This window comes from Haliotis asinina, chromosome 15 (assembly GCF_037392515.1).
Source record: "Haliotis asinina isolate JCU_RB_2024 chromosome 15, JCU_Hal_asi_v2, whole genome shotgun sequence".
NCBI lineage: Eukaryota > Metazoa > Mollusca > Gastropoda > Lepetellida > Haliotidae > Haliotis > Haliotis asinina.
This window is the reverse complement of record NC_090294.1, coordinates 48178249-48205820: the sequence shown is the minus strand read 5'-3', so window position 1 is coordinate 48205820 and position 27572 is coordinate 48178249. Positions and strand designations below refer to the sequence as shown.

The following is a 27572-nucleotide window of genomic DNA, read 5'->3' as shown; positions in this document are numbered from 1 at the left end:
ATTGACAGTAGCAGGTGCTCGGTGACGGCCTGACAGCATCACCTGCCAACAGTCTGTAGCCAGCGTAGACAGCGACACATCGTCTCAGCGACACCATCATTCTTCACTGGCAACACACGGCCATCTTGAAGCACATCCTTCGTGGAGATTGTTTCATCTGTAGATGTGACTTTAGTTGACGGAGGTTAAATGGGGGCCCATGGATTTCGGAGAGAGTGATATCAGTCGCCCGTCAGGTGAGTTGGTGATAGATCGATATCCTGATATCGATGTCCCGATCACACGAAGTGAGCTGATCAGTGTTGGTTGTGAGCAGGCCTAATGTAGCATAGCTCTTTCGCTGATGAACAGCTATTAACTATTTACTGTATACGTTTGTTGACTGTCGTCAAACTGGAAATATCTAGCATGACTTCCCTTCCCCGATGTCCTCAAAAACAGGTTAACAAATGAAGCTCTTGAAAAGTATGTCATGTACACAGAGTAAGATACAGCTACATGGCGAGTACACGATACTGACAATTGTTCCATTACCACCACCCTCTGCTTCCAAATAAGGTAATGACTTCAACAAGTGCTATCATTTCCTGGCGTTGGCAGCGCTATAATGAAGACATGAGTTTGCCTGCCGACAATGCTCATATGTTGAATTCTGACATTTCTCTGTTACTGACGCTGTTATCGGAATGTTTTGTCAATATTTGACATGTTCCAAGGATATTACGGAAAGACCAATGTGAGGTTTATTGTCATACTGTACACATAAGGTATTTTCATTGGTTGGGTGGCATACACAGTGCATGGAATGACATTAAGTAACATAGGTTGTTTAGGATTTATATTTCGTTAAGTTTTGTAATGCATGAAAGGTTTGTTACTGATCTGTGATATACAGATTATGTAATCCACTAATCCACTATATAAGTGGATAATGAATAGAAGTGATATGCAGGTTACGACAGATGTGACATCTTGTATAGTGACACATCGTTAATGAACGGTCCATCAGTCACCAACAAGTAGATACGGTTATACTATTGTCAACGGGTGCCTGTAGTCATCGGCTCGTGGTGAATTAGTCCGGTATTCGATGAAGAGCGTTATGTTGACGAGTGGGATACGGTGACTGGGGAATTAGTTCGGTATTAGATGAACATCACGTTGACTAGACAAATGAATGCGTTGATGAAGACGAAGGCATAGTTTAGTTGTTCAAACTTCTTTAGTTGGTTTCACAAGACATGACAAACAAGTATACATGAATGAGGTGAGCGGACTTCCAGCTCAACCCCAGGGCCTTTCCTGCGAGCGGCATAATCCTGCTCGCGGTCGTCCCTACAAAGACAGTCAGAATGCCGGTCCCCACACTCACATCTCAAGTCTCACGTCTCACGTCCAGTTATAGATGTGAGCATACATATATATATATAGTTTTTAACAACAATAGACAGGCAAAGATTCAACAATGGAAAGACAGAGAAACTAATAGCACTTCCTTCTACAGTTGATGTGATGACAGACACAGCCAAAGGTGATAACCAATAAAGGCCATAAATGTCATATACAGTAATTAATGGAAGTGACAAAGAGGAACAAGGTAGCCGACAAAACAATGTACTCTGCGGTAGTGATAAAGTTCAAGATTGTAGATTGAATAATAATAACTAAATATCATATAGCCTGGCTACATAGTTTTCGGTCTTTAGAAATATTTGGAAACGGCAGTCCTGAAGTGGACACTCTAACACTATGTAAAGTCTATCATTCATTAAAGGGCCATTTGCATCTTGAGACAGGTAAATGTACAACTATTTGATCTTACATGCCTTTGTACAAGACTTTTTGTATATTAAATTATATCCTCTTCCAGAATTTTAGCGATGTAATCTATTCTGAAAGGGGATTTACTTCTTTGAAATCGAACTTTAAAATATTAGAATTTGTGGCAAGCCAAAGTGATCATAAACATGACACGTTGTTTGCGCCTCTTATACCTAGTAATTAATTAGATATGTGCATTATCGGAAACATAATTATTTAACATCAATGATTACTGGACAGATAGTTTGAAATACAGAAATCATTGATTTGAGGGTTAAAGGTGAGTTACGCCCTTTTCTGTCAACAAAGTTTCAACATATAAAGTCTTTTATAACTCCCTTGCCTTGCACGCCTGTTGCCCTCGTAAAGGTCCGGTTTAAACATCAGCAACCGATACCTGGCAAGTAAAATGCAAGCTACTAATCACGTAGGTCACACGATCGTCGTATCACGCTGACCTGTGCCGTAAGGACTTTACATTCTAAGGATTTGATTGGACAACCGATGACTTCAAAGTGAGGTTATGTTGTGACGGACCTACTTTTTCATTCGTTCTACAACTTATATGCATTTTGTGAATGTAAACACTGCGAACGTCGCCGTATCGCTTATTAACTGAGACAGTATATCCGCCGAAAAACATAAACGCAATGTTTCAACCAGTGATGAAGCAACTGTAAGCCAAGAAACGGCGTGCTACTGAGTTGTCTGCTGTAGGAGGCTGTGCGAGGCGGTGACAACTGACACGCATCGTGACGTCGGTTACAAAAAGGGGCAGAGGAAAGTGACGTCATGACCCTGTGGCGTCAAGCAAATAATGTACCAAAATGCGAAATTCTTCCGAAACCTGTTTATGAATCTGGTTTTGGTTTGAAAAATAACACAAATGGGCTATTTTGGCATTTTAATGCGTGTAAGACGTGAGTAATAAATACCTTGGACAAAAATAGTTAGGGATATCAGCAGACAGTTAGACAATGGTAAAGTCTCAATCATAAAAATACTAATATCCCAAACCTATTTTGTCCAGTATAAAATACCACACTCGATCTCATTACATGCGAATCATATGAAACTCGTGACCTTCCCATGGTGTCTAACCGGGCTTTTACCATAGGAAGGACACTCGTTTTCTATAATTCGTATGTAATGAGACCTCGTGCAGTATTCTCTATTGCGTAGATGGATGCTCCTGCTCTTGATCGCCGCATTGTCTTGTCCAGAGTCGATTATTTTCAGACCGCGCCATGTATCTGGAATATTACTGAGTACGGAGTTAAACAACGAACAAACCAACTGTATACAGTTGCTCCCCTTAGTAAGATCGCTGATGCAGATCGCCGTGGCTACCCTGAATGTGGGATATGTCATGAATGTACTGATAATAGTATATGTGTATTTTCATTCTCTCTTTCAACTTGAAGGAGGATGAAGAGGAATGGAATTAGTATCAGCCCTGTCATTACCATAGGACTTAGAATTACCAATGACTATAGCTTTAAACAGGTAACTTGAGTCAATTGCAGTCTGGGCAACTTAAGAAAGTGAACTGAAAGTGAATATGTATGGTAAATTTGAGCTAACCCCATTTACAGGTAAGGAAAATGACGGCGACAGTGACCTTCCCCTGGTCCACCAGGCGGCAGCACAGGGTGACCTTGACCTTCTCGTGGAGGTGGTTCAGCAGGACCCCAGCATGTTGGAACTCCAGGATGCAGAAGGTAGACCATGTTGATGAAAGTGCAGACAGTATAGTCGTCCAATGATCATGTTACAGATGCTGCTGATTTCGTCACTTAACGATAATGTTGATGATGACGTCACCGAATGACCATGTTGCTGATGATGTTGTCAGCCAAAAATCATGGTGTTGATGATGTTGAAGGGATGTTTAAGTGAGTTAATGCACCACGCTATAATCAGTAGAAATACCATCTGCAGGATCTTTCCCTTTGTTGACTTTGACCTCATGAGATAAAAGGGGACCAAAGGATCACCAAAGTGTACCAGTTCATTCTGTAACTGTTTTCATATCTAATACCTACATGGTTGCTCTTACAAAACCATGTCTTCACAAGGTTTGGATAAATTTAAAATTTGACACTGACGCATGTGTCCAATAGGCATCGTTGATTTAAAGATGTCAAATCCTGTTAATATAGTGAAATATCTGATTCACATCTGTTATAAGTCCCTTTCATTCATGTCGAATTCTGCTAAATCATTTGCAACGAATTATACATCTATTCTACAATGAAAATCATATTGTGGACAGCTGTGAAAATCTTTACACGTTGAGTTTAAACGCGTGGGTTTTATTGTCCATGCCTCCCATGCGTGGAAGCTGGTTATTTATACCTGATTGTTTGAATATATTCTGGACAAACATAGTTAGGGATATGTGTAAATTTTGAAATAATGAATAATGATGTATGCATTCATTGACTTACTGGCAAAATATCAGTCTTAAAAATGACTAGTATCTCTAACTTATTTTGTCCAGTATATATGTGCAACATATACAGTTTCAAATTGTTTACAGATTGTGCAGATGTAGGTGATTTCATTAGGAAATACATCTGCTTTACAAACATATTTTTCTAAAAGCCGTTCGTCTCCCGACAGGCTTCACGCCCCTCACACACACAGTGCAGAGTAAACAACTCCGAGGGGTCAAGCGGCTCATTAAGATGGGAGCCAGCATCAACGCACAGGACAACCTCGGACGAACATGTTTGTCTATAGCTGCTTACCAGGTAATCAATCCGTCCTTGCCAGTCGTCAGCATGTAGTGAGGTTGTCACCCGTGAATATCTGGATTCGAACTGCTCTTCAGTAACCCATGCTTATCGTAAGAATCGGTCAACGGAATCAGGTGGTCAGGATCGCTGACTTGGTTGACACATGTCATCGTATCCCAGTTGTGAAGATCGTTGCTCTTGCTGTTGATCATTGGATTGTCTGTGCCTGATCCAGGCCACCGCAATATGATTGGAATAAAACTTAGAGCAGCATTAAACAATAAATAACCGAAATAGGTGGGGGCGTGAGTGATGTAAACAGTTATTTGTACCGTATTTAACAAAGTGAAAGAACGTCGTCATGGCGCTTGCCGCTATTGTATATAGGTGGTGCAGTAGCCTAGTGGTTAAAGCGTTCGCTCCTCACGCCGAAGATCCAGGTTCGATTTCCCACATGGGTACAATATGTAAAGCACATTTCAGGTGTCCTCCGCAGTGATATTGCGGGAATACTGCTACATGCGGCGTAAAACCACAATGATTCTGTATATGGTTCTGGCAGAACAATCACACAGTTAGGAGGAAGTGACAAGTATAATTTTAGGTTTTAGAAGCGTTTGGCAACACGTTTGACAATGGGAAGATCTGAAGATCGACAGAGCAAGAAACAGAGACTCGTTGTGAACTTCTCATACAGCAGTAAAGCCCCCCAAAATTACAACAGATTTTACTGCATGGGTCTAATTAATCTAGTCAAAGAGAATTAGATACATAGATATATAGATAGTTGATAGATAGAGAGATAGAGAGAGAGAGAGAGAGACAGAGAGAGAGAGAGATGGCGAGACCGAGAGCTCTGTATCGCCACCGTACACATAGGTAACGTCAGTGCTAATTCAAATGAAGTTCGATTACAGTAATCGATTTTCTCTTTTGCTCTAATACAAGTACTCCGTCATGCAAGGCATGTATGTTATCGATTACTGAGTTTGTAGTATCGTCTCATTAATCCCAGTCACGGATAACACCATTAGCTCCCTGTCAGGGCACCTTGTGTTGTGCCTGCCGATGATAACACCATCCACTCTAGCCTTCGTAAAGTGAGGGCAGATTAATTAATATTTGCACCTAGGACTTCGATTCTGCTGTGCAAACCTCATTAGCCATGAGTGTCACATTTGGAGGTGATAACATGGAATATTCCCTGCCTCAGTACTACTACATGAGATTCTAATGCATTTGCAAGGAAATGTGAACTGATTTGTAGATTATTGTTTTCATGAATGTTTGCTTTTAATCTACTTGAATCATTGATCCTTTTCCTCAAATGCAGGAAACTCTTTGTGAATTATTTTAATAAAATATTATGTAAGCTATACACGCTTTCAAAATACTGTTTCAACGTATCAATGTTCTTAACTTTTCCCGTATTACCAGAGAAAAAAATCGAATGATATTTTTCCATTTGTACATAATTCATTGAATAATGAAAGTCGCCTTTTTGTGGATGAAAACTGATATACTTTTGCATAACTTTCTAGATTAAATATAGATAATTATGTTGGAAGTTTGTTGGAGAAATACGATTTATTATTCATGTTCCCATTTCAGATGTATTAGTATGACCCGCGTGTATAAATGAGTTAACGAGCTGAAATATGTTGAGAGAATGCTGGTTGTGTGCCGAGAAAGAGTATGCCAGTTAAAGCCTGACTTACATGCGTCCTATTTTATGTATTAAACAAGCTTGGGTCTTCCTAACATTGCTCGAATTACCTTTACATTCCATTACCCAATAATAAATAAATGCAAAACTGAACGACTTTAATAGACATTTAGCGTTAATTCCTTTGTCTGTATTTGTGAATTTCACAGACAGCAGAGAGGTTGGTGTTGAATTAGAGAGTGAGTGAGGGTGAGGTGGGTAAAACAGTGAGATGTATGGATAGATGAACAGATGGGTGAGTGAGTAAATTATTACAGTTTTACTCCGCCGTCAGCAGTATCCCGGCAACACCACGCTGGGGAACACCTCCAACTGGCTTCAAGTATTGTTCCATATGTAGATTCGAACTCTCGTTGTGACCACTAAACGTTCTAACCTAAAACCCACCCCACCGCCCCACAACAGAAATATATAGCGTACTTCCAGCATATGTATGGATTTTATTTTTTGACTTTACTTTGCTTAGTCACAGATGTCTTGCTTTTGAAAATAAAATAGGATCTGAACCCATTGCAAATCGTTAGGGCATGATGTTATTGCAGTTGCTTCTTTCATTTATGATCGACCAATGAGGTTTAATAACTTGTTGCTAATCCGTTGATCATGGGCTCAGTATTTCAACACATTTTTTTTCAACAAGAAGTAATTTCTTTAACTTCTGACCTCTACTGATTTTCGTGTTGGCATTATACCTAAATAGTCATCTGTTGTCCCGAATTACGGCTAAATGAGACATGAAGTCGATGGTCCACGGATCGCAGTTATACCGTTTGCCTTAACACCTTTGTCATACTTTAGGACATGCACGTGGACACAGCGAAGTTAACATATACTGTTTTCCAACAAACAGCTTTTAAGCAGGAACTCGCAGTTGTCTCCAGCAGGGAAATACCCCATCATTACATCTGTGTCAACTATCTTAGCATGGAGGAAGTTGCCAGCTGCTTTGTTGATCTGTTACTTAGCAACAATCGATACGCGTGTACCGACCACGAGGACACTGTTAACAAGAGCTGTGGAAGCTCACTATATTTGTTGTTCTACATTGAGCATTGCCCCGAGCGCTGGAAGAACAATAAAACTACGAACACAAATGCCAACAAAGAGATAGTTTTCAGTGAGGCGTTAAAGAACGTTCATTAACGCCGGAAAATGTAATGTAAGATTTATAGCGTCGTCACGTTAATTTGTTTACGGACATATTTTGCATGCTGTTCGTGTGATGGTTGTCAGATGAAAACAGTGTTAGGATGAAATCCGCATTTTGTGGACATAATTTCCATTTAAATGTTTTCATGATTTTTGATATATTAGTTGTCCAAAGCGACGTCATTTGCTGGCAGTATTAGTTGGCAATAACCCCGTGTCCATCATCTCTTCCAGTCCTTCTACTAAACCCTGGAAGTATTTACGTCATGTGGGATGGTTAGCTCATGTGGGATGGTTAACTGAGTCATGTGGAATGGTTAGTTGCATCATGTGGGCTGGTTAACTGAGTCATGTGGAATGGTTAGTTGCATCATGTGGGCTGGTTAACTGCTTCATGTGGGATGTTAACTGCGTCATGTGGGATGGTTAGTTGCATCATGTGGGATGGTTAACTGCTCCATGTGGGATGGTTAACTGCGTCATGCTGGATGGTTAACCGCTTCATGTGGGATGGTTAACTGCGTCATGCTGGATGATAGTTGCATCATGTGGGATGGTTAACTGCTTCATGTGGAATGGTTAACTGCATCATGCTGGATGATAGTTGCATCATGTGGGATGGTTAACTGCTTCATGTGGAATGGTTAACTGCATCATGCTGGATGATAGTTGCATCATGTGGGATGGCTAACTGCTTCATGTGGGATGGTTAACTGCTCCATGTGGGATGGATAACTGAGTCATGCTGGATGGTTAGTTGCATCATGTGGTATTGTTAACTGCTTCATGCGGGATATTGTGTGGGTGGTTTCTGGCGTGTATAGCTTCTGTTTCTTTCCTAGGGTTGGCACGAGGGTGTTGTGTGCTTACTGAGGAATGGCGCCAAGAAGACAAGTTGTGACAAATTTGGACGTACCCCTCTTCACGCAGCTACCTACGACACAGATAGAAGGTAAAATGGTCCTCAAATCTATATTTTCAAGAAACACCCAACATTCTGAAGAAACCTATTGCTGATTTCAATAAACATAAGAAATATTAAAAACTGTTTTTTATACATCAGAGTCATTCAAAGACTTCAGATTGGTTTTGTACATCCATGTGATCCTTGTGGGTACCGGTAAGATCATAGATTTGTAGCAGAATCATAGTATGCAAACTGCCTGAATCGATGCTCATGATATCAATCACCGGTTTCTCTTGTCAAGACTAGATATACAGAGCGCTTGCATATATTTGTAATGTTGTAGATGTTAAACAACAAACATCATATGTTATTATGACACAAACAACAAACAAAATGAAATCCTTTTGAATAAGAGCCTTGTGCACAAGAAATATCACACTGTTTGTTCCTGGTTAACACTGATTGAATGTTTAAGAGTAACAGACTATTCAAAAGTTCACTTGCAATAGCAAGGCCATAATTAGAGTCATATCCGATTAATTATATCTGATGAAGGGGTCTCTAGAGGTTAAAGCGTCCGCTCGTTACGCCGAAGAGTCGAGTTCGACTCCCCACATGGATACAATGTGTGAAACCCATTTCAGGTGTCTTCCACAGTGTTTCTGCTGGAATATTGCTAGAAGCGGCGTAAACATACTCACTCACCCACTACATGATGATTGCGTAAGAATATACTCTGAAGCGTCGTGATCCTCAAAATGTTGATATCCGTCGTTGATATCCACAAATTTTCATCTTTATGCCATTAATTCATTACATGATCTTTGCCCTGTACTTGCCATTTTTGTCATTCCACAGGGCCCTCACGGTCCTGCTACAGAATATGACCAAGAGTGAGGTTAACTTCACCGACAATGAGGTAGGTCAGCTCTATCATTACGTATACGTATTGTGTGTGTACATTCTGTGCTAACAATCTCCACAAGAGTTAGGCTACTTAGTTCGAGTTCGAATCTCAGCTATTTACCATGCCTTTGCATAATTTACTGTTGTGTCCTGCGATCCTCTTTCAGCCTGTACTGATCCTCTTCATAACTCGAGCAGACTATTGACTGTAATCAGTTGAAATTAAGCAGCGTAGGACGGGTAGTCTTGGATGGGAGACCCTGCTTGGCAACTTAAACTGACTCCTGCGAGTTTATAGGAGATTCAGTCCTGCCCCACAACGAAGCACGCGTAATACCTTAGGCAAGTGAGTTTTTTAAGCTTGCCTGTTCACCCAGCAGAAAATGGATACCCTTTGGAATACGTCATGTGACTATAACTTCCAGAACCTTGCAGGATTCTTGGGTCACCCAGGCTGTACTGATCCTCTTCACTCCTCTAGCAAACCGCGCTGATCCCCTGTACTGCTCTTCCAGCCCTTACTGGTCTTCTTCACCCCTCTAGCAAACCGCGCTGATCCCCTGTACTGCTCTAGCAGCCCTTACTGGTCTTCTTCACCCCTCTAGCAAACCGCGCTGATCCCCTGTACTGCTCTAGCAGCCCTTACTGATCCTCTTCACCCCTCTAGCAAACCGCGCTGATCCCCTGTACTGCTCTTCCAGCCCTTACTGGTCTTCTTCACCCCTCTAGCAAACCGCGCTGATCCCCTGTACTGCTAGAGCAGCCCTTACTGGTCCTCTTCACACTTCTCGCAAACCGCGCTGATCCCCTGTACTGCTCTTCCAGCCCTTACTGGTCTTCTTCACCCCTCTAGCAAACCGCGCTGATCCCCTGTACTGCTAGAGCAGCCCTTACTGATCTTCTTCACCCCTCTAGCAAACCGCGCTGATCCCCTGTACTGCTCTAGCAGCCCTTACTGATCTTCTTCACCCCTCTAGCAGACCGCGCTGATCCCCTGTACTGCTCTTCCAGCCCTTACTGGTCTTCTTCACCCCTCTAGCAAACCGCGCTGATCCCCTGTACTGCTCTAGCAGCCCTTACTGGTCTTCTTCACCCCTCTAGCAGACCGCGCTGATCCCCTGTACTGCTCTTCCAGCCCTTACTGGTCCTCTTCACCCCTCTAGCAAACCGCGCTGATCCCCTGTACTGCTCTTCCAGCCCTTACTGATCCTCTTCACCCCTCTAGCAAACCGCGCTGATCCCCTGTACTGCTCTTCCAGCCCTTACTGATCCTCTTCACCCCTCTAGCAGACCGCGCTGATCCCCTGTACTGCTCTTCCAGCCCTTACTGATCCTCTTCACCCCTCTAGCAAACCGCGCTGATCCCCTGTACTGCTAGAGCAGCCCTTACTGGTCCTCTTCACACTTCTCGCAAACCGCGCTGATCCCCTGTACTGCTCTTCCAGCCCTTACTGGTCTTCTTCACCCCTCTAGCAAACCGCGCTGATCCCCTGTACTGCTAGAGCAGCCCTTACTGATCTTCTTCACCCCTCTAGCAAACCGCGCTGATCCCCTGTACTGCTCTTCCAGCCCTTACTGGTCCTCTTCACACCTCTAGCAAACTGCGCTGATCCCCTGTACCGCTCTAACAGTCCGTACTGATCCTCTTCACACTTCTAGCAGACCGCGCTGATCACATGTACCGCTCCAGCAACCCTTACTGGTCTTCTTCACACTTCTAGCAGACCGCTCTGAACCCCAGTACCGCTCTAGCAGCCCTTACTGGTCCTCTTCACACTTCTAGCAAACCGCGCTGATCACATGTACCGCTATAGCAGCCCGTGCTGGTCCTCTTCAGATCTTCAACAGTCTGTACTGAACCACTGTACCGCACTTGCAGCCCTTACTGGTCCTCTTCAGAACTTAAGCAGTTTGTACTGAACTCCTGTACCGCTCTAGCAACCGATACTGAATCTCTACATAGCTCTTGTAGCTCATACCGAAACTCTCCATAGCTCGAACAGCCCGTATCGAACCTCTCCATAGCTCGAACAGTCCTTGCTAATTCAGTAAATCTAATACACAAATACACTGTCGGGGTTTCAACCGCATTTTTTAGATGCCATGACTAAAAACATTTTCAATAGGGTCAGTTTTGGAAGATTGGTATTTTGTATTTGTTGTGTTTCAGTCTACCGATATTTAAACATCCGCATTTGTCACCTGAATATTTCAGTGCTTCTAGGCATTAGTGAACATGAATTCACTAAAGTTACACCCCGACCAGCTGTGTTCTGTCAATACCAGTATTGGTGATTTTACTCTTCTTCTTCTACAAACCACTCAGTTGCTGTGCTGCTGTCTCATGTTTATGCATGAACATCCATACGAACCCGTGGTGCAAGCAACACTACCGTGTAGCCAATCGGTATTTACAACTTCACAAACACAAACCTTTATTGAAACAAATTCCGAAAATATTTACGTCAATAACAATAATAAATCAGGATAATGAACGCCGAGAGCAAGTACGAGGATCAAGCAAGTTTCAGAAATATCAATAGATATCATTCGATACGCCATAAAAAGAAACGTTATTCAGTAATGCTGACTCGGTGTTCCGGAAGCCTGTTAATTAATCGTTGCCTATTACGACAAGCATGGGTTATAGCGGATCGATTCTAACATAATTAACATGGCTACACTGTTTAATCATACCGATCAGACCTACCAGCAAAGCTGCATTCCTGGATCGTGGATTCCAACCCCGGATTTTCTTTCTAGGGTTGTCAGCACTATACGCATGTTTTTTGGGTTTCACTGACGTTGTGCACGTCAAAGACCGTTTTTCCTTTCCACATTCAGCCCGTCACATGATGCCTTAACAAAACTTACTTGCTCGTTTATATTCAACATACACTTCGACTTAAAGGAGGGGGCAAGTAATCTGTCTTAGTTAGCAGCATCGGGAACCTGATGTTTATACTTGAGAGGGGGAAATACGTGGTTGAGTATGGTCCTGTGCACACAGTTCAGGTCACTAATGTAGGTAAGTAATGCTGGGCAGATAGCCTCAGATGGGTAACCGTGTTTGGCAGGTTGACTCCTGAGAGTGACTCAGACTGAGACATGTGGTCTCACCCTGCAAGTGAGTTTGTTCAAAATTGCCTCTGTTTAACCGGCAGAAAATGGGTACCCGGTGGAATAAATCCTGTTAGGCAACTTGGGTTATCTGAAGTAATAATAAACTATGGGCTCAGACCATGTCTCCCAGTGATGTGGATGCTATAAAAGGATTGCTATTATTGTAGTAGTAGCATTAGCATTAGCATTAGCATTAGCAGTAGCAGTAGCAGTAGCAGCAGCAGCAGCAGTAGTAGTAGTAGTAGTAGTATAAATAGAAAGTAACTAATGCTTATCGTCAGAAAAAAATACTGAAAATGTGAGATCTGACCAATCCGGACAAAAGCGATCTCGGAGGTGGTCAAATAGGTCCTGTATCAGTCGGACACATTTAATCCACACCTCGTTCATCTTGGTTTCTAATCGGGACAAATTAGCCTTGATACCAAAGACCTGGCTAATCAGGACACGACTGGCCTCGGTAATCCAGCCATAGTTAATGCTGACATTGTTAAATCAGACCTTGTTCATCTATACAGACTTGATCTCGATAATCCAATCATTAATTCAGCCGTTAATCCGAATCGAATTAATCTCGGGGTCGGTTTTCGCCGATATTGTTACTTGTAGGATTAATCCTTTAATTTTCACCAGCAACGCCTTTTTGACAAAAAGTGAAAAATGCATTAATTTTTCATTTATTAAGTAATATTCAGATGGATGCTGAAAATACATACAAGAAGCTGGGTGTTATTCATGTCATTTGAATACATTAAAGCCAAATGGCATTTAGCTCTTGATTGACATTTATAGGAACTGTGCTGTCTAGCAATTACGGTACTTACGAGACAGTCAGGTAAAATTAAAATTACGAGTAAACAGGCCTATTCACGGATTCATGCACGTGGAAGTTCAAATCCAGTCACGCACTGACACAGACAAATGCGGCACTTTTCGTGCCACCGTATATTACAAAGGCATGTGGGCGTAGACAGACATCAAGGCAGGGTTGAATTATCAAAATAGAGGCTAAAACGTCCATCCATAATTCATTCAGCACCATTCAGTTTCCGATAAAACCCAGCTTGGCATCACGCATCAATGTTACAGCATCACAGAGTGTGGATTGGCCATACTCTCATTAATATACACCTTATATAGAGGTTCTAAAATACTTAGATATGACATCTACATGAGCGTGTCATGCCAAAGAGCTGCCACACACAATGACGTCATTAGCAGGTCTTACATATCGGTAAATGTGAGATACCTGCTAACCTCCCCATGACCTACAGTTCGTGTGGAAGTCGAAGACAATGCCTGCACCAATCAATATTCTATGTCTACCATTTCTACCTGCAGCAAATGACAGCACTTCACTGGGCAGCGTTTCACGGCCGCCCAACCCACCTCGAAGACCTTATTGCCAGGCAAGCGGACATATTTGCCCAGGATATAGACGGAAAGACTCCTATGCATTGGGCTGCACAGGTGAGCCGACTGTAGACAGGTAGATAGACCAGAAACCTGACTATTTAATTTCACAGACGGGGAAGAATTGGTACAAAGGGGAGTTTTTATGTCAAACTCATTTTAACGTTGGTACTGCGTTGAGATCCTTTTCACACCACCCATAATGTCAACCTTGTACATGTTTAGTCATACATGCCCAATCTTATTCTGTACCAATTTCGAATAGTTTCTGATGCATTATACAATCTGAAGGCACGCGTGATTACGGTTATATTGAGATACGGTTGTATCGTGAATTATTAATGTCAACTGTTATGACGTACGCATACCAATTGTTACATTTCGTATTCTTACGTCACACATGAATGCTGTTATAGAACACCCTTGACGTCATACGTGCATTATTGTATAATGTTTGCAATACTTTTTTATCGGGGATTTTTTAACCGAACACCTAATATTACATGCTTTGAGCCACACCTCTCTGCAGGTATATGTTTTGTTGTCACTTTTATCATCTTTGTCCTGCTTCTGTTCTTGATATAATATTACCCCTTTTCATTTTGATGAATGACTGATGTTCTTTGATGCTTATCTGAGGTCAAAAGTACTCAGTTTGTTAATTGATTTATAGAGAAAGGAGAGCAGCCTTTCAAGTGATTTTTCTTTATTATACTCTTTGTAATGTTGGAACAATATGGAATATTGTTACATATATACAACATAATTGTGTTATACCTTGGTAAGAACATGACCGGATTCGGGATCTCTGGTTTGTGTCTAATTCTGCGTGTATAATCTCGGGGTCATCATGACTTTCGAGCCCAAATCGGTAACCCATTTTATAGAAATGAAATCATAAAAACATAGGTTCGGGATACATTTCAGGAAAGGACTGAACATTAGTCCAATGAATCACAGGCGTTTTGTCTCCTGCAGCATGGCTCTGGCATATTAGGCTTACGGTTTTAGTTCATAGTTAATAGTTTTGTTGAGTTTAGTTAATATGAAATTGCGTCGTATGTTGGATCATAAACTGTTTAGCGTGAGTATATTCCACGCTGAGAGTCATTACATGTTGTGAGGGTTGAGGCGAAGTAATTATCTGCGAATCTCGTATATTGATTGACCACTGCGAATCTCGTATATTGATTGACCACATGTACAAATATTACTTATGGCATCATTTAGGAAGTCTCTCTATAATGCATGAACTCAGCAGGGTGACACGTTATCTTCAGGAAGATGGCTAAATGTGTTGTGAGTATCAATGCTTGAGATCATCCTGCTGTGTCCATTCATTATCATTATCATCGTTTTATCTTATATACGTCATAATAAGTAAGTAAGAGTAATATATTACTTATTTCTACAAGCGTATAAGCAACGTGTTCAGAGGAGGTGTTTGGAATTTCTCTCATACATACACACACACACACAGACACAGACATACATACATACATACATACACACACACACATACACACACACACATACATACATACATACATACATACATACATACACACACACACACACACACACACACACACACACACACACACATACATACATACATACATACATACATACATACATACATACATACATACATACATACATACATACATACATACATACATACATACATACATGTTGTAGTTACCGAACATGGATGTATTTAATTGGAGGAAACGTTATTTTACTTTGAAATTTCAATCCTCAAAGAACATAATTATGTAACAAACAAATAACGCTTCTTTGAGACGAGTTGTGCAAACAGAATTGCACAGTTTCAACGTCAACCCTATCCATGTCTCACTGCAATTGTAGTGTGTATGTCGTTCTTTCAATTAGTCAATCGTATCAATATAAAATATCACCTTACAAAGGACGTGTTACCGAATTCTTTTCAGAGCTTAATGACCATATTGTATAGCTCCTGTAACCATTGTTGGTATTAAATACTGGCAATTTTCCAGTCTCTGGTTACGTGTTCAGTCACGCTAAGCTTGCAAGGGGTTTCCTATTATTAGCTCTTCTGAATACCTGGCTCGTCTGTCGCTACCAACTGAGTGTTTAGTTTGGCCATGCGATACGGTCAGCTAGGACTTACAGTGGACATACCCAACTTATAACTGTGTAAACAGAAATGTCCGTTGTATGTTTGAAACCCGAAAAGGTGTCATCAATTTCACTAAAACCTTGTTGTGATTGGAAATATTTTATGGATATATCCTTCTCTGTGTAAGGTGAGCAGCATGTAATGTCCGTGCATATAAGTGGTTTAATGTTTCATGCTTGATCTGTCGTGATCCATTCGTGATCCATTCCAATATTGCGGGTGCATAGGCCCCATGTCATATTTCCAACGCACAGTGAAATATATGTGGGCTGAAAATCGAGACTTTGTTTTCTGGCTTTAACATTTTATATCAACTATTCCTGGGTCTATGTGGAAGGGGTGAGCTTAAGTTTGGAGAGTAAAATATTACTGTTTTGTTCAATTGAACAGTTGCCTTGCTTTCATCTGTTTGTGATGGGTGCATCCTAATGGTCCGATCATTCACGGTTTATATTGCGAACCTGACATCGTCACTATTCAATAATTCATGAATTCATGATCATATCAGAATCACACATTGAACCTAAATAGAGACTTCCTGTGATCGTGGTTTTCGCTTGTGATAGAAGATGCTTTAAATTTAGTTTATTTCATTTCCTTGTAGTAAACCAAGCATAGACTTTCCTGCTTTCCTACTTTGCAACTGTGAAAACAGTTGCCCATACTTGTCGTACATCACGACCAGGTGTAATTATAGAAGGTTCTTGATTCAGTCTGCTCTAAATCCATCCATGTTATGTATAGGGGACATTGGGTGAGCATACCTTTACGCCCATGTAGTGTTTAGAGACAAGAACCCGTTTGATCAGCTGCGCTGTTAGACTACAGGGATACCGCTAATGGTGTAATTTGTTTCAGTCAAACACACAACGCCTCCGTAAATACCATGAAATGTCAGGACCTGTGATGTTTATCATTTTTTCAGAACGGCAGTAAGAAATGCTGTGACATTCTTGCGACCAGTACAGATGGATTTGAACTAATCAACTTGGCGGACCATTCAGGCAAGACAGCTGTACACTTTGCAGCTGCAGCTGGCCACGCAGAAATCGTGCAGCTGTTGTCGGGAATTCCCGGATGTGACCTTGAAGCACTTGACCCAGACGACAGGTAAATCTGATATATACATTTGTTGCTAAATATACTTGAAGCAGCGAATTCATTTAAAGACTTATGGTACTTCATAAATAAGAGGTAAGCAATATGGATTGGTAACACAAGTGGTTTGAAATCTCTGCTTGACCATGATCGATTGATTACCTGACGGTAGTGTGTCCTACACCAGCTTCTAATTGAGAAGCTGTTTTCGTGCCACGCGTCGATTTATGCAAATGGTGTGTGACTGGGACTGCTGTGGGGCTGGAAAAAATGTTCGTGAAAATCTGGCACCATCTGTGACCCATTTACGCATTCTTTCACTTATATTTGTACAATACTGGATAGTCGTTTGCTTTCAGGTTTGATATTCAGTTCTGATCCGTGGGTCCGATTGGTTGATACAACGACCTACACAATCCTCCAGATTAAAACTCAATGCATTCCGAAGTGGAATGCACAAGATAAGCAAGATCTATGGATGCCAAATTCTTTATTATGATTAGAGAGGTTAACGTCCATTAATCATGCTCACCTTATGCATTCCACTTTTGAATGACTTTCAAAGATTTGATTCGATGTATGCATGTTAGCTGTTTTACGGCAAGCTTAGGTCAGAGTGAGCTTTGTCCCCAGCACTTACGTGAACACACGTGCAGAACAGGGCAACAAATAACTGGCAACAGTCACCCGCTCTATCCGTGTGAAGAACATGCATGTGACTCTCTCTCAAAAAGATTGAGACGTATTCTCAAAGAAAATAATCTTCAACAGCTTGATGTTAAGAATAAAAGAATCGGTTGTTTCGAAATGAGGATACGTCGAGTATTTATCGGAATAGACGGAATAGATTTCACTGTATGGCTGTATCTATGAGTGAGTGAGCGAGTTAGTGAGTTTAGTTTTACACCGCACTCAGCAGTACCTAGGAACCTACTCTGTACATAGGAACATTGTACTGGTTATTTTATACAGCATTAGTCATGTTGGATCCTTGACAGCCAAAACTTTCAAAGTGAAATTTAAACTTACCAGTATTTTAAACGTAGTGTTTTTGTCATTTTAAAATTTCGGCTACATTTTCCTACAATCACCAGCGGCTGAGGGGATGGTGTAAATCCAACTACGGTCCATGCAGGTAGCAAAAGTAATGTAAGTCCCCTTGGTCCCTAGTATGGTGATCTACCTTCAGTTGCTGGTGATCTATAGCCTGTTTTTTTTTCATATTATGTATTGTCCAAATTGTGCTGTTAGTTTTAACTCCATCTGCTAGTTTTAAATTCAAATTGTGATACTCTAGTTATTTTACCGTACTTTGACGACGGGTTTTAGAATATATACATATTCTTTATAATCATATTTATTCTCGTCACGATATGGCTGAAATATTACCGGTGTGACGTTAAACAATACTCACTCACTCACTACTTGACAGCCACCCCCTGTCCTCGCCATCACTACAGAAAATGACCTAATTAACGTATTGTTCAAACGATTACATTTTTAAATTTACTATAATTACTTTAGCTGCAATTTGGTGCGATTGTGTCAAACAAATGGATCCATGCACACTCATTAAGCAAATACACTAATTACATAATTATAATGGATTAATGGGTGTCAACGTCTTTAGCTAAGGAATATATACATGCTCCTCTCTCATTGACCAGATGAAGGAGTAATAGCACACTCCAAAAGGTCGTGTTCCTCAAAATATTGAATTTGACAGCTTGTTGTTTATCACCTCTAAATGGCGTTCAAAGACTTCATAATGCATTTCACCTTTTAAAATTCCAAGTAGTCTCGGCTCAGTGAAAATCGGTATTTAAGTGTGGGGCACGACAGTTGTAGATTAACCGACATTTTCAGAAGTGAGTCCAGATATTTACATTTGCACACCAACATTAATGTACCGTCAAACACTGCCACACAACAGTCACACATGAAACCGTATATTAAGTCCACTATGCTGTGTGTTATTTGCCTATATACTCGACGCAGTGTTTACTGGCATTATTTCCTAAGTAAATCTAGCGTGACAAATACCGATAGCCACTGACCGACACGCTCCTCACAGTGTTCGTAAGCTATTGAATATTGGCTTATCGACAAAAGACATTGTCTCGACTGTGTAGGGAGCTGACCCTCTCGGTCAGTGCCTGGTTGGTTTCTCCGGGGATTGTTTGTGTTTTGTTCGAAATTAGGTAAGCCCCGACCGCAAATTACTTGTGTTTTTATCGTTGCTTTTCGTTAATTATTGCTCCTTGTCTTCTTGAATGGTTGGCTATTGTTTTGAGAGTTAACTGAGGGTTTGTATTAGGTATTGCAATTTGGACAAGCAAGAGTACAGATCAAGGTTTCTGTGCATGTTTGTGTGGTTCTGCTAATGGGTGAAGTGTGTGCCTACAGTGTGAGTGTGTGTGACACGCGAGGACGAGGTAGATGCGCTGCTGTTTCTATCGTTTTGAGAGGGACGAATAGGGACACTCGTCCAAATGTACTGAAAAGTGGACAAACGTGTGACGGGATGATAATGAGTGTATGGTTGCGTGTTTATCTCCGTGCACACATGTCGCATGTGCATTGATATGTTGACCCCATACCTTTTATTAATTAATGATATGATTAATGGCCAATCACGTGACACGTCAATGGCCATGGAGTCTAGAACTGTTTCCTTGTAAAAGGTACCAGTAGATATTACTGACATGCCATGTGTGAGCATTCCAAATATATACATTATTTAAAATAATAATGCATGCATCACAGACATCATGCAGCTATATTCAGACATCATGCAACTGTCATCAGAACATCCTGCAGCAATCATTCAGACATCATGCAACTGTCATCAAAACATCCTGCAGCAATCATTCAGACATCATGCAACTGTCATCAGAACATCCTGCAGCAATCATTCAGACATCATGCAACTGTCATCAAAACATCCTCCAGCAACCATTCAGACATCATGCAACTGTCATCAGAACATCCTGCAGTAATCATTCAGACATCATGCAACTGTCATCAAAACATCCCCCAGCAATCATTCAGACATCATGCAACTGTCATCAGAACATCCTGCAGTAATCATTCAGACATCATGCAACTGTCATCAAAACATCCCCCAGCAATCATTCAGACATCATGCAACTGTCGTCAAAACATCCCGCAGCAATCATTCCGACACAATACAGATATCATTCATCTCACGTACAGCTACCGTCCAGACATTCAACAGCAGTCATTCAGTCATCACACATATACCATCCATTCACCCTGCTATCGTTCAAACATTGCAATCCATCATTCAGATGTCACACACATACCGTCCATTCATCAAGCAACTATCGTTCAGACATTACACATATCACACATAATGCATTCGTTCATCATGCAGCTATAGTTCAGACATTACACATCTATCATTCAGACATCACACATATATATACCATTCATTAATTATGCAGCTATCGTTCAGACAGTGCACAGCAATACAATGTGCCGAAAACCCAACCTAGTCAATCACACTATAATAGTGACGTCTGAGATGAACTTTGTCTTCAAACTTCTATCAGTTAACTTTCTCAACTCTGATGATCTCTTCATTCAGAACCCCTTTACACTGGGCAGCAGCCACTGGACAGACGGATTGTGTTAAGACACTTCTCTCACTGAATGTCTCCCCCAACCCAGTAGACGCTGAGGGAGGGACACCCCTGGAATACGCCAGACAGTCCAGCCACACAGGTGTGTTTGGAACCTTTGGTGTTTTCGCTGTGCAATGCTAACTTTCCATGTGATACTTCTCGAGGATCACATATTCCGTTTCATGAGAAGCATCTCAATCTACGATTTGTAATCATTTGGCTATTCAATTTTCGATAAGTCTAAAAAGAAATATATTTGAAACAATTACTGTCTGTATTTGCTGAACGCCACAATTGACGCAATTTCAGTCACATCAGGTCGTCCTTTACGCATTCAAGTTTGGCATAGCTCTTGGCAGTAACGTAAGGCATTATTAACGGTTGATGCCTTTACACCACCATATTACCCTCAAGTCGTCAGTGTCGATAAGCATGAAGTAGTGAATCACAACCAATTCAGGATAGAAATAATCTTCATCTGTCCTGCTTGTTATGAGAGGCAACTAGGTGGTCTGACTGACTGACCTTGATGATGTCATCCTGTTCTAATCGAGGATATTGTCCATCTCTGGATTGCCTGATCAAGGATTATTTACAGACTGATAGGTTACTGTGTTATTTAACGACACAGTCAGCAATATTCTCTCTATAGGGCAGCGGTCTGTAAATAATGAAGTCTGTATCAGACACTCAAGTGATCAACAGCATGTGCATCGATCTGCACAAATGGAGATAAGACGACATGTATCAGCCAAGTCCGTGAGCCTGACCATCTCGTTAGTCGCCTCTTAAAACAAGCACGGGTTACCGAAGACCAACTCTAACTACAGGACAGCCGTCAAATTGCTAACATATTACCGAGTAGTAACAAACAAACCTAATGGTACTTTCTTTGTAGAGTGTGAAAGCCTTCTGGTCAAGAAGCTCGGACGGAGGTTTAGCAGAAACAATTCCAAGGAAAACCAACCTTCCGGAGTCAAGGGAGGTGGGGGAAGGTTTGGTTTCATCAAGAACCTCTTCGGGAAGAAGAACACCAGCAGTTCCAATGTGACGTCAGGCAAAGACGGTAGTCAGAATAACACCTCCTCTGGTGAAGCAAACGACGTTTCTGCAGTAAACAACCCTACTGTGCCTTCCGAACAACACAACAATTCAGGCGATTCTGCTTCTGTAACTGTGCCTACAATCTGTGTGCATGAACCTACTGACAATAAACCTAAGCGAGGCAAGAAGCGTAATTCAAAGAAGTCGAAGCACAAATTGATGTCGGAGTCTGCTGATCACAATCTGTCGTCAGAGAACACTGCTGACAAACCTTCCTCTTCTGGCGGCAAGGGGCAGAATAAGGGAGGTAACTCAGAACATCGTGACGAGACGAGGAAGCGATCCGTATCACCACGACCTCTTTCTCCTTTGAATGGAGTGAGCATGTCACTGCCCTCTGATTCAGAACTGGATAACGCCATACCGGTAAGTCATAGAATTTTACAAATATTGTCAGTGGCACATCCAGTAGTGTGTGTGTGTGTGTGTTTTTCTCTTTTACTGACATAGTTGTTGAATACCCAGCAGCCAATTACAGGTGGTAGGCATCCTCATCAGCAACTACACCCTTTGATGTCGACGTTTGAAGAAGCAGCAGCATGAAGGATGACTGTCGTGTAGTGAGTACGACACAATCTGTTCAAAAAGAACCTTTGGATGCATGGGTACTACAAATACATCGATTGACACTAACTTTTCCAGTCGATATATGTCATACAATCGTTTTGAAAAAGTTCACTTAACAGAAAATTGATATAAAACGGCTCTCTGGCTGACCTGTCCCGTATGCGGTTTGAGGTGATCTTCACTGAACACAGAGTGTAACAAGCTTGTTTTTTCTGTTAGGCGGGGTACATGCGTATTCTACGAAACCATGTGTGAGTGAGTGAGTTTAGATTTACGCCGCACTCAGCAATATTCCACCTATATGGCAGCGGTCTGTAAATAATCGAATCTGGGCCAGACAATCTCTTGACCAAAAACATGAGCATCGATCTGCACAATTTGGAACCGATGACATGCGTCAACCAAGTCAGCGAGCCTGATCACCCGATCCCGTCAGTCGCCTCTTACAACAAGCACAGTCGCCTTGTATGGCAGGCATATGTTGCTGAAGGCCTATTCTACCCCGGGACCTTCACGGGTCACGAAAACATGTGTATTAATAGCAGATGTATATTTTGCACTCTACTTTGCAATATTATTATATCTAACCATTTGACCATCCCCAGCCTCCCCGCATCCCCCGTCGGTCACACAGTTTGCAGCCCCTACCAGACAGGCCCATCCTCAAGCTCCCTGAGGGACCTTCCCCATCCACCTCGCCTTCCGTCTCGCCAAGACTCCTTGGATCTTTGGAGAACATGGAGTCACCTGTATCTCCTCGTAGCGGAAGCCTTGGGCCCCTAAGGGGACACAAACCCATGCCAGGTAGGTTAGTCCGTCGTCAGATGCAGCAGTCACAAACCCATCCCAGGAAGGTTAGTCCGTCGTCAGATGCAGCAGTCACAAACCCATCCCAGGAAGGTTAGTCCGTCGTCAGATGCAGCAGTTACAAACCCATCCCAGGAAGGTTAGTCTATCGTCAAATGCAGAAGTCACAATCCCATGCCAGGTAGGTTAGTCTGTCGTCAAATGCAGAAGTCACAATCCCATCCCAGGTAGGTTAGTCTGTCGTCAAATGCAGAAGTCACAAATCCATCCCAGGTAGGTTAGTCTGTCGTCAAATGCAGAAGTCACAATCCCACCCCAGGTAGGTTAGTCTGTCGTCAAATGCAGAAGTGACAAATCCATCCCAGGTAGGTTAGTCTGTCGTCAAATGCAGAAGCCACAAATCCATCCCAGGTAGGTTAGTCTGTCGTCAAATGCAGAAGTCACAAACCCATCCCAGGAAGGCTAGTACGTCGTCAGATGCAGCAGTCACAAACTCATGTCAGGTAGGTTAGTGTGTCGTCAGATGCAGCAATCACAGACATGGGGATGGTAACAGTGACATGGCTGAATTCCGTCAGCTGGTGAACATTGTCCTCTGACATATCATATCAAGGTGTCGATTGGGTGGTGCTGAGAGTGGAGGCGGTTGTGGAGGGATGAGATATCTATTTATGTAGGAGATGCAAGTCATTGATGAAACCCTACTTAAAGGGCTTACTATAAGGCCATGACTGCGGCCATCTCGAACTGCTGATCAATGGATCACGTGTAGTCCAGCAATCTGATGTAATGCACTTCATTGTGCAGAGTTGAGTCCCTTGAGCACGGCAAAACACGTATGAGCATTGAAACAAATTCCGACTGGTCCTTGGTTTCTAAGTTTGTCATCAAATCGTGGCCTACATACCGTAGGGCCATCCTACATGACCAAGCAAACCTGTCGTGATAAAACCGAAATGCTACAAAGCTCTGGAGCTTTATGGCATGCCAGTGGCTTGTTTTCGAAAGCGTGTTTTCGTAAACACTGACGTCTGGTCCTCTTTTTACAAACATTATGTTATATACTAACCTGTATATCGCTCAGTCTATTAAACCCACGTATGTCTTTAACAGAGATCACATTGATGTATTTGAACATGAGCCTTACTGTAGCATTAACTTTGCTGATATACCTTTTGCTATATCTATATTACATGTATATTTTTATGGTATTTATATTATACTTTTCAGACATTCTCGTAAACTCTCGTGTGGCGTCTCTCCAGAAAGAGAGAACAGGGGCGAACAGGACACCCACACCACCACCATCGGATGTGGATTCAAAGTGAGTTATAGTTATATGGTTGTATTCAGAGTATATAAAAGCTTGATAACACTTCTATATTTAATGTTTGTATAGCAGGACGTGGAGTCATCTCACAGGTGATATCCTTACCTTATCAGCATGCTGACGGGCTTAACCTCTTTGGTCATGTTTATAAGGCGTCCGACTTTGGATCAGAAGGTCCTTTGTTTCGAATCGAAACACGGGAGTCGGAAATTTTATGGCCGCGACATTGCCGCCCAAAGAGAGGCTGAGCAGGTTTATATCAAAGTCGAACAAAATAAACCCCAGGACCCAACTGTGCGGCTAGCTACGTGCCTCCTGTTGACGGGGGAATATGAAACAGAGTGTGGAGTCATCCCCAGATGACATCCTTACCTTGTTAGCTTGCCGACGGGTTTACCCCTTTGGTCATGAGCACAAGGGGTTCGACTTTGGACCAGAAGGTCCGTGATTCGAATCCAAGCACGGGATTATGGCCGCTGCATTTGCTCCAAACATAGGTTCTAAGCACAAACATCACATTTGTGGATAAATATAAATAATTCGGATATTGTCAGTCTGCATATTTGAAAGTAAGTGAATAGGAACTACAATGCAGTTTGTAGGACCTCACTTCTATGCCTGAAGATGACCCTCCAATTATGGCATGTTTTGGTATTATAATGTTAGTCAAGGCTTTGAAAGATATCGTTACATTTTCTTCAAGTTCCGATTCCAGTTTTATGAAAAAAACGATGCAGTCGTAAAATATTATTGATACGCTAAAATATGCGTTCTCCTACGTGAAACTGTTTTATGCAGACCACTTTTCATTTGTTTTCTGTGACCAGAATACTGAAAATAAACCCAAGCATGAGCCCAAGAATGCCAGACCAAACAATCCTCACGCCTGGGCGTCAAAGAAAACCGAAAAGACGGAGCAGCTTAGCAGCACCGGAAACTGAATTTGAACTGAACTGTTTTCCCACCGGACGTATGCTGGACAGTCAAGAGACAAGACTGGAAAAACGAGGCTCAATATCACCACTGGCAACAAGGGAGACAACTTCCGCTCGCACACGGTCTTCAGAAGGGTCCCTGTACAGTTGAAACCAAGAGAAGTAGGGCCCATTAACAGCCCGGCGTTCACGTATACAGGATGATATCATGCGTGACTGGTGTTGTTAGCGTCTTTGAGACATTCATGTCTAGGTTGAGGTGCAGGTGACACATGAATAAGCCTGCCTCAATTTCACGAGGATTGAATCTGAACAATAGTATGCTTGTTTCACCAGATATGCCCACTAATTACCAACATGTGAGGGATTGACTCCCAGTTCTACTACATGTGTGTTCTCTCAGGAGTGGGCAGATACAACATAGCGAGAGCACACAAACAAACTTATTTAAAAATTGACTGCTGTTTTTCATCAAATTGAAAAAAAACAACATCAGTGGGTATATTCTTTGTACCTGGTGCAGTGAATAATATTGGATGTAATTGGGTATGAGAACACCTGAATTAACTAAACTGTTAATACCAGTAATAATGTGCTTTCAGCGTTTGGTAAGGGCCAATGAAAATGGAAATTGTTTGTTCTTATTGAAATAGGGTCATGATCTGCTGAAGGTTTGCTATCGGTTCATTCAGACTGTGGCTCCTGCTTTCGCAAATGGTTGATCCAGACCTGTTTATCTATCAGTATTACTGACTGCGGCACTTAAGATCATACAGCTGAAATTTTATTCCTGAGGTGAACAAACCTTCTTTGTATGCATGCTCATATGAGACGTTAGTTATTCTCATGTCAGTGTTCTGATGGAATAAATAAAGAAACAAGTCACACATGAAGATTATTTTACATGGCTCATCATAACATGAAAACATCATATTGACATGCTAAAGGATGCAGGGTGTCGTCAGAAAAGAGGAAAGGGGTGCATCAATGGAGAAAGTGATGATCCCTGTGCTTCAAGTGATGTTGTTTGAGTGTAACTAAAAGGTGGCGTATAATTATATTTACTCACCCACTCTATCGTGTCATTTTAAAGATTTGTTTCTGTCATACCTGTCCAATTTTGGTTTCAATTTGATTTATGTGTCTGGTATATTTGGTTTCACCTGTTTATATCTCCGGGCCCGACCGTTCAGGTGATCAGAGCCGTACACCGTGTCATTGACCAATATACTGTTCAAACAAACCCTTGATAGCAGAAGTATTAATATTGCCATTATCTGGTAATGTTTCACAGTCAAGGATGTCACATTGTCTTTATTGCATATTTATACCAACTGTGTGGACGCCACAGGGACGTCAAATACATGTACGTTGATCTGTCGGTTTTGTTATCATGAATGTTGGTGGTGCAGGGTGGACAAGAAGGGGATATAGTATTAATGTGTTGTTACCTAGTCACGTTATATAAAAATGCAAACGTACACTTCGAGTTCATTCACAGATGTCGAAAATGCACATGACAATGGCAATTATATATTCATTATCACAAACGCCTGTAACGAGCCTGATTAGAAACGGATGCTCTTGTTCTGAAATTGGTCTCAAGTGCTCATGGCATAACATAAACAAAGTGGTTGTTCAATCCATCTTCAAAGTCTGATGATTACGTTATATGGAAATCAGGGCATACCAGTGGATGTCAATTTCAAGGTCAGACATCCACTAGTCAAGTCAATGAAGACATCATGTGTCATTTGTCACAATACAGTTCCAGATTTCAGAGGTATTCAGCTGCATCCAGATCTCTCCAACATACCGCGTGTGATCGTTGCACGTCTTTATTGCACAGTGACTCAAATACAGCATTCGGGAAGAGGCTTCTTGAAGGCACAGAGGTTTTGACGACAAGAGAGATTACAGTGCTTTATGACAGAAACGCGTCGTGTGTTATAAAATGTAATTTGCTTCTTTGAAATAATTGTATTACCTCATTTCTCCTGTTTGTATATATCAGTACACATGCCTGTAACATATTTGAAAGATGATATCTGGACGTTTACGTACTAAAGCGTCATCATGGGGTCATTTTGGGGACTATATTCCTGAAATTCTTGTTTAATCTTCACTACAAAAA

General features: G+C 41.7%; 1 protein-coding gene across 1 annotated transcript; it reads left to right on the top strand.

The window, feature by feature from the left end:
• On the top strand, positions 1-27572 carry LOC137266374 (ankyrin repeat domain-containing protein 55-like). The gene is made up of 12 exons (XM_067801874.1): positions 1-236; positions 3417-3542; positions 4447-4577; positions 8280-8389; positions 9203-9263; positions 13715-13843; positions 16876-17060; positions 20659-20795; positions 21594-22165; positions 22972-23170; positions 24404-24497; positions 25331-27572. The coding sequence occupies exons 1-12, from the start codon at positions 200-202 to the stop codon at positions 25587-25589; spliced, it is 2040 nt and encodes a 679-aa protein (XP_067657975.1). The 5' UTR covers positions 1-199; the 3' UTR covers positions 25590-27572.